General features: G+C 40.0%; 1 protein-coding gene across 15 annotated transcripts in view; it reads right to left on the reverse strand.

Annotated features, from left to right (window-relative positions):
• The window catches only part of LOC122992841 (obscurin-like protein 1), a 40,140-nt gene that overhangs the window by 23,830 nt on the left and 3,617 nt on the right, over positions 1-12,693 (reverse strand). For 2 of the 15 annotated variants that reach the window (XM_044366813.1, XM_044366815.1), the window contains exons 3-16: positions 11,458-11,727; positions 9,992-10,252; positions 9,556-9,867; positions 9,190-9,456; positions 8,642-8,917; positions 8,186-8,461; positions 7,640-7,915; positions 7,060-7,335; positions 6,450-6,722; positions 5,989-6,258; positions 5,810-5,884; positions 3,788-5,116; positions 3,066-3,341; positions 511-786 (exon numbers count right to left, since the gene is read on the reverse strand). In XM_044366813.1, the coding sequence (XP_044222748.1) occupies positions 511-786; positions 3,066-3,341; positions 3,788-5,116; positions 5,810-5,884; positions 5,989-6,258; positions 6,450-6,722; positions 7,060-7,335; positions 7,640-7,915; positions 8,186-8,461; positions 8,642-8,917; positions 9,190-9,456; positions 9,556-9,867; positions 9,992-10,252; positions 11,458-11,727 (4,713 nt within the window). Of the gene's footprint in view, positions 1-510; positions 787-3,065; positions 3,342-3,787; positions 5,117-5,809; positions 5,885-5,988; positions 6,259-6,449; positions 6,723-7,059; positions 7,336-7,639; positions 7,916-8,185; positions 8,462-8,641; positions 8,918-9,189; positions 9,457-9,555; positions 9,868-9,991; positions 10,253-11,457; positions 11,782-12,693 lie in introns of all 15 variants that reach the window. The other 13 variants (XM_044366816.1, XM_044366817.1, XM_044366820.1 and 10 more) reach the window with 13 other exon arrangements.

The raw sequence follows: 12,693 nt of genomic DNA on the forward strand, positions 1-12,693 counted from the left end.
TGCTTTGAACTAAATGCTAACATCAGAAGGTTAACATGCTCACAATGACAATGTTAACATGCTGATATTTAGCAAGTATAATGTTTACCACGGTAACCATATTAGTGTAGCATATTTGCAAGCTAACATTTGTTATCTGGCACTAAACAAGTTGAAGCTGATGGGATTGCTTAGCAGGACTTGTCACACATCACAGTACAAAGGTAACCTGCTGGTGAAGCTAGAGGAAAAGTCAGTGGGCCACTACAGACATGAGGAGACATCATCTGGGAACTATAAATATCTGCACCAAATTTTGCACCAATCCAGAGATATTTTAGTGGATAACAGACAAACTCTGCTGGTAGTTCTACTGTAGGCAAAAAGTCAGGAAATCAGTAAGTCATTAGGACTTGCACAGAATTAGCCATTTTGTGTTAGGCAATTAGACAAATGTGACTTAGCCACTTGCTGTTACAATTAGTTGGCAGTGCAAGACAGATGAAGCACTACAGAGTTTCTGAGCGTCACCTTTTACTTCCACATCGAACTGGATGTCATCATCCTTTGACTCACAACGGTATATGCCAGAGTGAGCCCGCTCTGCTGATGGGACAACTAGACTCCTCACATTGCCCTCTGACTGGATGTCTACTCCGTTTTGAGGTAGGAGCTCTGTTCCATCTTTGTACCAACTGACTTGTCCAGCGGGGTCTGACAGCTCACATTGTAGAGCAATGGGACAGCCTGCCATGACTGTCTTTTTCTGGTCAGCCTCAGATATAGCTGACAACTTCAGAAGTGGAGCTACAGGATGGAATGTGAAATACAATTAGTTGTTTTTTTTTTTTAAAGGTAGTGTTATTAACCAAATGAAGCAAGGCACAATTCTGAAACCAAGGCCCTCAGCAGCACATCCAACCATCAAAAATATATAGAAATCTTTTTATTTCATTGTCCAGTTAACAAGATAGACTTAAAGTAAAATTTAGAAAACAACTGAATGACATTCAGATTTTACTGGAAAATGGCACTTATAAATTAATAATCAAGCTCAAAGAAGGCTTAAAGTAGGTTAGACAGTAAAATAGGTATTTAATCAAAAGAAGGGTAGTGTATAATGCCAATAACATGCCACAGAGAGCTAAAGTGCCATCCCTTATTCAAACTAGTGTTTGTTCCACTAGCATTCTCCAAAGAACAGTTGTGTTTCTGGGATATTTTGTCCATATTCTGAGCTAAATAGGTATTTACTTTTGTAATGGCAAGTCAAATTTGTGCACCTCTATATTTTAATCATGATAAAATGATAATTATTTTGTTAGCATTTATCAGCTAAACTCATTCATCATCCTCTCCAGCACAGTGGACATCAACATTAACAGCCTGCTCAGAGCTTTTTTTGGACAAAAAATCTAAGGACATTTAAAGAAGAAGGGTTTGGTCAGTTAGATAGACCTAATTTAATCAGTCAGTTTTATGGTACTTAAACACCTTTCAAAAAGAGCAGCTTTATTACTAACTGTTAAAGTTTAAGTAAAAACTTTAAATGGTGTGAGTGTGAGCCCTCTTTACTAAGGCTACATCCACACTAAGGCTGTACTCAAAAATCAGGCGGTGTGGTGAAAACATCAGTCCTCCCATTCGTTTCAATGGGAGTAGTGTGTTTAGGCTGTGGGGGTTTTGGCCACAGCAGTGTCACGCCCGCCTGTGGCGATAAAGTTGATCCATAGGCAACTTTTGGAGAAACACAACCAGACGTCACGCTGTGGTCACAGCCTGCAATCACACTGATCAGAGCTGCAAAACCCTGCCATGAGGGAGTACAAAGACGCTACTAGGATGAAGGGAAGACGTTTAGACATTGCTGTCAGTTTCCCAAGTCATTTTAAAAACTACAAGAGAAAGAGAGAGAGAAACTGTGGTCGAACAAGAACGAATGAAGAGAGGGAGCGGTGGTAGCGAGAAAGCGGGTGAATCAGTTCAATAAAACATTATTTTCTGATTGTTTCACAGCGGTTATGTTCTAGAGTACAAACACGCCCACTCCGCACCACATCTCAGATGGTGTGCTGCAATGCTTGACTTGGTCTGAATACAGTCTAAGACATTTGCGTTTTTAAAACACATAACTTTTGCTACGTTTATGCCTTGCGTCCACACTACTCTGGCATTTTTGAACCCCTAAAACAGAGAATTTTAGTTTGAAAACTCAGAGATCGCGTTTTAGTCTGGACGGGTGGAAAACGGAGACTTTGAAGACAACAATGCAGACACCCAGGTTCGCTTCCTGATTGGGTCTTATCAGTCACGACATGTCCTTCACTGACTCGTCACGCCCCTATTAGGTGATGACTCCCAATCTATGTTTTCCAGCTTCTTGACTGCCTTATACTCATGTGTTACTTTCAGTAACAGTTCCACCAGGCGTGTTATTATGGACAGAGATTATTTCTGAAAGAGTGCTAAAACGCTCATGTGGACGGAGATCATTTTTTGTTTTAAAATGCTGTTTTAAAATGAAAACACATTAGTGTGGATGTAGTCTAAATGAAAGACACTGCAAGCTATCATACTGGGCACAGCCAGACTTGAAAAGGGAGAAGCGGATGGAGCCACACTGTCTCAAATAAGATTACAGGCTAAGTGATTAGCCAAAATGTAGAGTGTTATTACTTAAGTAGGTAGGTTTTAGTTAGAGACTGACTGCATCTAAGGGTATTTTGATTTAGAATTAAAATGCAAGAGAGTATGTCTATGATTTTAATCCTGTCCAAATTGGCATGGCGGTAATTTTTTTACAAAGAATATAAACCTGCTCCAGTAAAGATTCTACCTACTTAGACCTACTTGTGTTCATGTGTAGCCTATTGTTATGTAATTGTTTTGTTATTAAAATGATGATCCACTGTGATTTTGGTGTGCAAACTGCACATAAATGTTGCACAAAGCTGAGATTTCTTCTATGGTAGCTCTTTGCTTGTGTTCTGTCTGTTGAAAGATGCAATTATAAAACCAAAGTATTTGGATGTACTTTATCCTCACTAAAAATCTATTTGTAGAGCAGATGAAAACAACTTTGTCACCTTTAACATCCACATGAAACTGCATTGCATCATCTGTTGTCTTGCAGCTGTAAATCCCTGCATGAGACAGCGTTGCTGACTGGAAAGCCAGTGTTCTTATGGAACCCTCTTCCAGCATGTCTTGCCCAGCTGCTTCATGTAGTTTTATTCCATCCTTGTACCAAGTAACTTGAGCGTTAGGATCTGATATTTCACATCGCAGCACTATGGGTTCATCAACTTCAACAGACTTGTTCCTCTCAGCCTCACAAAGAGTTGTAATTCTCACAGGTGGAGCTGGGGATGTTTGAGGTAACATCAAGAGAAAACTGCATCACTATTACTGACTAAAACAAAAATGATGCTTTCAAACAACAAAAGAGCAAAATCTCAAAACAAGATTAGTCATGCCAATAACTCTTATGAGTTAAAATAAGTAATTAAAAAGATATATCTTTATGTTATATTAGTATACTAACAAGGTATCTTTGGTTAGAATTAAGACTAGGCATTCAAGTTAGGATTTGAAGCTAATATTTTTACTGTTTTCCCTATCTTTAATATTTCTCACAGACCACACAAGCTCAAAGTTTTACATTGACTACAAAAGTTGTTTTAGTATGAACAAAATCAAATAAGTAAATCTAGAAATTGTCAAAATGTCAAGGATTGCAAAAAGCAATCTTTTCATTTTACACAATGTCAGCATTGTGCCCGTCCATTTTTTGTTTTATAATGCTAACCATTTAAATCACCTTCAACAGCCACCTTATTTGCAGTGACATAGTCATTCCAGTGACTGTCATACATCCTTGATAGATAGATCTCTTCTGATTGGACAGTAGATGCCTGCTTGACATGGTTAGGCTCTGAAAACTGGGTAGTGGATTTTTGCCCAGAGTTAAGTGTGCTGTCTACTTGGTCTTGTGTTGCCTCCATCATGTGATGACAATCTGCTTGGACTGTTGTTGCCTGCATTGACACCTCTGATTGGTTAGGCACTGCCTGTCCTGTGTGATAGAGGTCATCCAATCTGACAAATGCAGACTGTAGAATGTTGTATTGCCCACCTGGTTGGATAGTTTCTGCCTTTTGAGAGTTATGCAATCCCACTGATTGAAGGGATGCAGTGTCAGGGAAGTCACAAAGTTTCTCTGACTGGACAGTTGATGTCTGTAGGGGTCTGCTTAACTCCTCAGACTGGTCTTTTGCAGTCCGTAAGGAGTTAAAGAGCTCCTCTGAATGGACATTTTCAGTCTGTAAGCAATCAAGAAGCTTCCCTGACAGGATAGCTGGCATCTGCGTGGAGTTGTGGAGCTCCTCTGTTTGGCCCGTTGCAGACTGTAAGGATTTAAAAGGCTCCTCTGACTGGAGAGTTCCAGACTGTAAGGATTTAAAGGACTCCTCTGACTGGAGAGTTGCAGTTTTTACAGAGTCACATAACTCATCTGATTTGAATGTTGAAATCTGTAAGTGGTTAGTAAGGTGCCCTGATTGGGCAGTTGAAGTTTGTAGGGGATTGCATTGCTCTGATAGGACAGCCCCCATCTGTACTGAGCTATGTAGCTCTTCTGATTGGGCAGTTATAGTCTTGACATTAGATTCCTCAGATTCAACAGTTGCAGTTTGTAGAATATTACAAAACTCATCTGACTGGACAGTTGTCTTCAGGGAAGTAACAAGCTGTTCAGATGGGGTTTCTGCATGCTGTATATAGTAAATGAATTCCTCACCTTGTGATTCTGTGGACTGTTTATTGTCATGCTGTGTGTCAGATTTCATTATTGTTGGCTGCACAGAGTTACAGTAAACTGGAGATTTGGCATTTATCATTTGTTGATTGTCAGAGAGCTCATTTGGCTGTTTAGATGTAATCCAGTCAGTCGTATATTCATAAGTTGACTGAGGAGCTGTCATTTCCCTGGAATGTTCTTCATATGTCTGAATATCTCCTCTCTTGCTGCCGAAGATGCCAGAATTGCGCTTCGAGGAAATGCGCTCAACGTCAACAGGATAAGCCTCTTCAGTCGACTTGTTCTTCTCTTGGTCAGAAGAGAGCCTTGGCGGTGTAGCTATAAGCATTGTGGTGTACACAGAGAAAGGTTTTCAGTGGTTGATGGTCTCAATAGTTCTTCTCATAACAGAATTTTACATCAGTGTGGGTTAGCATGGAGTTATGGGATAATCCATTGCAAAGACAAACAAGAAGGTCGACCAGGTTTGGTCTGAGAATGAGCTCCTATATCTCCCCCTTCAACTGACTCCTAATACTGTTATACCATTAATCTGTACACTAATACCTCTCTCATTAATTTAAAAAAACTTAAGTAAATAAATTTCCTCCCCTTCCCCTCCTGATAAGAGTTCGTTGTCATTGCAACGGGGAGAGGTTCGGGGCAGCAATGTGAATGAGAGGTTTTGGTGATGAATAAGACATAAGATGGACTTAAAGAGTTGCAAGCGGCTTGTTACAAGCAAAGATGTCTGTTAAAATGAAGAATGAAGTGACAAACACAACATATATGTTAGTTGAGAAGCAGCTACTCAGCTACTAAACACCCACATGTTTGATTAAGAGCCAAAAACTGCAGGAAATGACATGAGACCAGAGATGACAATATGACAAAAAGCAATATCTTAAGGAAAAACAAAAAATGTATAGATGCCTCAGATGATTGAGCTAACAATAAAATACACCACTATTGTTAGTGGCATTTATGTGCTGGGTTAACATGGATGACTGATGTTGAAATATATCAAATCACCTTTGACATCCACAGTGTATTGGGCAGATGCATCAGCTATCTCACCAATCTCGTCACCATAGTGACACTGCTCTGCTGTTTGGACAAAGCCAAAGAGAAGACAATGAGCTGGGTGATGGCTTCAGGTATGTAACTAAATGCTTGACTGGTAATTGTGCAGGTACAATGTGGAACACCACCTTTCACCACATTTGACTGTGCATCACCAGATGTTTCACAGCCAAAACTCCGATCACCAGACAAGTGATGTGACTGGAGGGGCAAGGCTTGGCTGCTGCTCTGTGATTCACAGTCAGCTTCCCCTTTTGGGTAGATCTGGGTTCCATCTTTGTACCAACAGGCTTTGGCAATGGGATCTGAAATCTCAAATTGCTGAACAATTGGGCAGTGCTCTTCAGCAGACTTGGTCTTCTCAACACCAGGACCAAGCAGATATGTCACAGATGGCACTACAGACAATCAGTAAGGGGATATTTTCAGTGTACATTATTTTAGGTTTTAGAATAATTGACTTTAAAGAGATACTGTCAAAACTGTCACAGATGTTAGCTCTGTATAGTAACAACAAATAAGAAGACAGACTAAAAAGTAAAGAGTTAGTCATAACTACAATACAAACACATTTACAAAAACAAATCACCTTGATTTTTTACAATTAATTGGGCAACATCATCTGCTGTTGCACAATAGTATGCTCCAGAATTTGAAGGATGAGTTGGTTCAATAACAAGGGTCTTCTTGATGCGTTCCATTTCAAAATCAGGCTCTCTATTACAATTATGTTCTTTATCCCTCTGCCATGACACCTGGACAGCAGTGTCTGAGATTTCAGACGTTGGTTCAGTGGGGCAGGTCGCCTCAAGTGACTGCTTCTCCACAACCTCCGGTGAGGGCGACAACGGCAACGATGCAGCTAAAGATGATGACTCATATTATAATTATGGACTTAACAGTGCATATTTATACTCTGATTAAGAAAGGGGTTATAGGTTCAGCTTCCCCAAATGGGGAACTAATTCATAATATCCAATTTCAAGGAGAAAACCTCACATGTTCAAGGATTGCATAAATATATTCATTTGTCAGTAGAGATTAATTTTTTTTACCAAAATTTAAGAAGCAGTTACAACTTCACACAAAACACAACTTGAACACAGACAAATATGGATATTATAAATGTTAGTTGTATCCAGTCTCCAGAAAGATTTAGGAAATTGCTCTAAGATTCAACAAATTTGAATAAAAATCACCTTTAATATCCACAGTGAAGTGGATAGTGTCATCAGATGTTTCACAGCTGTATAGCCCTGAATGCAAGAACTCAGCAGATGGGATAATGAGTCTCCTCAATGTGCCATTATTCTGTATAATCCACCCATTCTGCGGTAAGAGCTTTACACCATCTTTATACCAGCACACAGGCACAGTGGAGTCTGCAACCTCACATTCCAGCTCCAAAGGTTTGCCCGCTTCAAGTGACTTGGTTCTCTCAACGTCAAAGATAGTAGAGTACGTCACTGGTATAGCTAGCATTGGGAATTCAGGACAGCTAAATAAAATCAAGACTGTGGAAATGGATACCTTGCAAAAATGTTACTGCTGAGCAGAAGATGAAAAGGGGTTTGGAGACTTTAAATTCAGGGACAGCCACAGCAGTCACAAAACAAATGATAATAAATAGTAATTACCTACAGTATTGCATTAAAAGTTCTTTAAGGTTATGTGCATGAAACAATCGTTCAAACCACATACAGAAGAAGCGGGGATTATTAGTGGCAAGAGGAGGTAATGTTACAATATTAACGCAAAAGATAAAAAGTGTAAAGTCACCTTTGATCTCCACTTGAAAGTCCATGGTATCATCCAGTGTGGTGCATCTGTACACACCAGAGTGGCACAGCTCTGCAGACTGAACAACTATAGTCCTTGTATTTCCCTCTGAGTGGATTTCTAATCCAGAGTTTGAAACGAGCTGCATTTCATCCTTGTACCAGCAAACATCGGCCTCAGGATCTGACACCACACACTGGAGTACAAGAGGACAGCCTGCTTCGATCGACTTGGTCCTCATTTCTTCAGGAATTGCTGAGAACTTCACGGGTGGAGCTATAGATATAGTTATATCTAATGTCAACCTTAAGTCAATATCAAGCCAGCCCTTAAGATTATTCATCATAATTTATTTGGTTTCAATGATTAAGGTCAAACTGATAGCTAAATAGCTAACATGCTGTAATGCAGTCAAAGAAAAGGTGACAGCTTAGCTGTTCTAAGAAGAAAGGCAACAGACAACATACAAGAGTGTCATCAGAGTTAGTTTCTTTGCTGAGGAGGAGCTTGTTAATCTTTCACATTGCTTAAGGTTAAAAAAATCACCTTTGATGTCCACACTGAACGTGATGGTGTCACCCTTTGTCTTGCAGCAGTACAACCCAGAGTGGAAAAAATCTGCTGATTGGACAACCAATTTTCTCACCAAGCCATCAGTTAGAATATCTACTCCACTTTGGGGGTGAAGCTTTGACCCATCTTTGTACCAGTGCACCTGAGCAGAGGGATCTGACAGCTCACATTGCAAAATAATGGGGCAATGTCTTTGGATGGTTTTGTTCCTCTCAGCATCTGGAATTGCTGAAAACCTCACAGGTGGGGCTATGGATATTTAGATATTTTAATGGTTTGTTAAGTTGTAAATGTCATAACTTCAAGAAAAGATGGAATGCATTAATAATATGCAAAAACATAAGAAAAAGTGGTAAAAAGTGACAATGAAGATGGTTAGTCTCTGTGAAAAATATCAAACCAGTATTGTAAGACACACTTGCCACTTACCCTCTACTTCCACATTGAACCTGATGACGTCATCAATGGCATCACAGCAATACACTCCTGAATGTGAGAACTCTGCTGATTGGATGACAATTCTTCTCATGGTGCCCTCTGACTGGATATGAAGACCCTCGATTGTTTGTAATTCCGTCCCATTCTTGTACCAGTGCACTGGAGCTGCAGGGTCTGACAGCTCACAGTAGAGCACAATGGGGTTCCCAATTTCTACAAATTTGTTTCGATCCATTTCTGACAGTGGTGAAAACTTGACAAGAGGAGCTGCCAATTTTAGAAAAACGAATTTTTCACATCACTGAGTCTTGTCATTAGGGATGATGAACTGAAGGATACAGTACATTAATTTCATTTTTGCATTGTTGGTGGTAAACATATTTAAGTTTATGTCTTTTTACTTAAGATTTTCAAAGTTGTTTTTTTGCACAGTTTTTTTTATCAATTCCAGTTAATATAAGACAAAAAACTAGAACACACAAATCTTTGGCCGATCAAGACACATACTCAAACAAATTATGACAGGGAGCCATACATACCTTGAATGTACAGTGCTGCAGAATCCCGAATGCCATAGGCAATAAATGTAATCTCAGCTCCGTTGTCTGTATCACGTACTCCTCTCATGCGAAGAGATTGGTGTGTTCGTGTCCGCCGCATGGAATAACGTTCGTCCTCCTGAAGCTGAGTACCGTTTAAGAACCATGTGCCGATAACAGAAGCAGAGAGCTCAATAGAGAAGAGGGCATCTTGCCCCTCGGGCACCAAGGCATCCTGTAAGGGAGCTTGTATTCTGGCCACTGGAACTGGAAAAGTTTATACTTGATTTAGTAAGCAATGTCCACAGCCATGTTCTGATTTCATTCATTAAAAAATCCACACATACACCATAACAGCGAACTTACCCAAGTGAACTGCCCTAGGGAACTCAACATTGTTGCTCTTTCCATATTTGTTTACACTGCAAATGCGAAATCGATAATCAGCTTCACATGGTACGCTGTCACCGAGGATCTCCACAGAGGTTGCAGAGTCAGTGGTCAAACACTGTAGCCACTCCTGTGAGCCAGTGCCCACTTCCTGTCGCTCAAGCACATATCCAGATGGAGGGTTCTTTCGTGAGTCCTGAGCAGGAACCCATGAGAGAAGAGCTGCATTGGCACGCTCTGTGTTGATCTGCACACCCACTGGACAACTGGGAGGACAATGTCTGGCGGCTGAAGCAAGAGAAACCCATCATTCATTAACATAGATCATCATTCATACATAGATCTATTTTCTATTAATTTTGTGGCAGATATTGCTTTTGGAATGCTACAATTTATTCATAAAGGACCATACCTTTCACTCTTAGTTGAGAGGAAGTCTTGGATCTGCCTACAAGGAAAATCACAAGGCCGGAGTCTTGGGGCATTGTATTGACGAAAACCAGGATGTGAGTTCGACCAAAGGACTTAAGGATGGTCTTATGCGTTTCACGCAGCTCTACACCATCTTTGTACCAATGTATGTCCATTTCTTCTTTTTCTACTTCAACACAAAAGGCAGCATTTTCGCCTTCCAAGACATCCACTTTTCTTGGAAGCTTCCGCAAAATTGTACCTGCAAGGAGAGACTTTGAAAGTGAGTGAATCCTCAGCACATTAACAGAAAAAGGATCCTGATCCTGTATCTAATGGAAAAGTTCTACAAATTAAATAGCAAAAATGTTCGCTTTGACTCCCCTTCAGAGTGACACATAAGCATTTTCTGATCTGACACATCTATTAGCAGGGCATTTTTTTGTCAGGACCTTCCAACTGTGAAAAAAACCTGATCTGATACATTATGGATTGAGTTTGGTAACGTTAAGGTATTAAACCAACTTCATTAGGTTTAGGGAAAGATCACTGTTTGAGTTTAAAAAAGACTTGGTTAAGGTTAGGGGACTTTCATCGTCTTGGTTCAATTAATAACAACTTGGTGAGGGTTAGGGATTGTGGTCATGGTTCTAAGACACATTGTTGACTGGCAGAAGGAAATGGGAATAGAGCAGCTGCCTCTCATGTTTTGTTGACCCATCCAACCAGGCGACCTACCTCCTCTGCAGACTTTGTGGCTCTATAACCATGTCACACTATTTCCTCCTTCATCCCCAACAGACAAGAGTCATAATTCCTACGGCCGCCACAAAGCTTTGTCACTTGATTGTAAACATATGTAGTTTTAGGCATTTGCTGAAATGACTGATGCTGTCATTTTTTTGGTAGGACAAAGAAAAACAACAAAACCAAAACAAGCAACAATACTGTTTGTGGCCAGTTTGATGTGTTTTACATTCAACACTGGTAGAAAAAACATTGATGAAAAGTAACACCACACAAAGGGTTGCTTTTGCAAAGTTCAGTTGGCTTGACAAATTTGAGACATCTGATTTTATGTTTTCTAGTGGCATTACAGTTTTCATCTACCAGGATTTGCCTTGTGTCACTGTCTCCCAAAAGAAAGAGAGAAGGAATGAAATTGTGAGAAGAAGGTCTTGCACTTGCATTCACTGTCAGTGTTTTAGTTTATTAATGAAACAATGTTTTTGTCATAGACTTTCATCAGGCCTATGGTACAGTATATGTTTCAAAATGACAGAAGGAAAACAGACAAACTGAGGGTTATGGTTGTCACAGTTTCAGTTAGATAAACTTTGGTTTTGATGATGCCAAATTAAATGTAACCATCTCTTCTGGACCCTCAACAGTTTTTATTAAAAAGGTCCTGTTGTATCTTGTGTTTTTATTGTACTTTTCAAATGAAGCTATCTGATTGTGATTTACCTTTCACAGCTACCTCTGCAATACTTCTCCCACCATCAGGCATCTCGCAGAGGTAAATCCCATCATCATCAACTCCAATGTCACGGATGGTTAGTCGCCGTTTTGTTCCCCACTCCTCCATTCCATATTTGGCCCCTGGCTGCAGTCTTCTGTCCTCCAGATACCATGTGATGGGAACAGAGTCCTCTGGAACTTCACACTCGAGAACAGCCAAGTCTCGTTCCCATACTTCTAGATCAATAAGAGGCTGCTTGAACCGCACAGGTGGCTCTGGCACCAAGGAGGAGGAAGAACACCAGTTTGATTAAGCCAATATGACGTCTCCTAATGTAGTAAAGAAAACATATTTACTTCTATCTATCAAATGATATTAGTGTCACTTCATCAATATCAATTCTTCAGGTGAGTCAATCCTGTGAAAACTCAGAACATAATCTATGATCTTGTAGTAAATTGAGACATATTTGGCAGTAAATTCCAGTGAAGCAAACAAGATGAGCAAAATCGTGAGACAAGTGGCTCATTTAGTTGAGGAATGGAAAGGTCATTAACACATCATGGTGTTAGATAGAAAATAAACTGTTTGTAACTGACACCATCAGACAGTACCAGACAGTTGTAAACAAAAGAATGTGGACTGTATTTAGTAGTCTGTGTGCAAAGCTCTTTATTTCCTTATCTTACAAATGTATTAACAATTCCAATTAAACTTATAGATAACTGATTACCTAAGACATCATCCATTTAAATTGCCCTTAAATCTGCCCTCTAGCCACCACTGACCATTAATCCCATCTCAATGTTATTTTCTCTATCTCTGACTGATACGGTACAATGCTTTCTGTTGGTGCCATGAGTTTGGACTTCTCTGGGCCATGTGCGAAATATGATCCCCTTCCCAAAGATGTCGATCACATGGTGGCCCCCCTAGACCTTTCATAAGCTAAGTGACTTTGCAGACATCATACTGCTGTTGGAATCTGCCTCATGCTGATGAACTTTGCCTGTTTAGATATCTCTCGGGTCGATTTCAGATCATTAATACGTTTCATTAATCCTCCAGTGGACCCAGGATCAAATTGCCTTTAATGCAGCTGGTGTCATATAATTTGATTGCTGATCATATTTGCATTTAACTGGCCTGTTGACCTGCCCTTTTATGAATTTAACTGACTGATGCAAAGCCCTTTTAAGTTCCTCAAGTAGTTTGTAAACAGCAGCCTGTATCATACAATA

The sequence above is a fragment of the Thunnus albacares genome, chromosome 11 (genome assembly GCF_914725855.1).
Source record: "Thunnus albacares chromosome 11, fThuAlb1.1, whole genome shotgun sequence".
NCBI classification, from domain to species: domain Eukaryota; kingdom Metazoa; phylum Chordata; class Actinopteri; order Scombriformes; family Scombridae; genus Thunnus; species Thunnus albacares.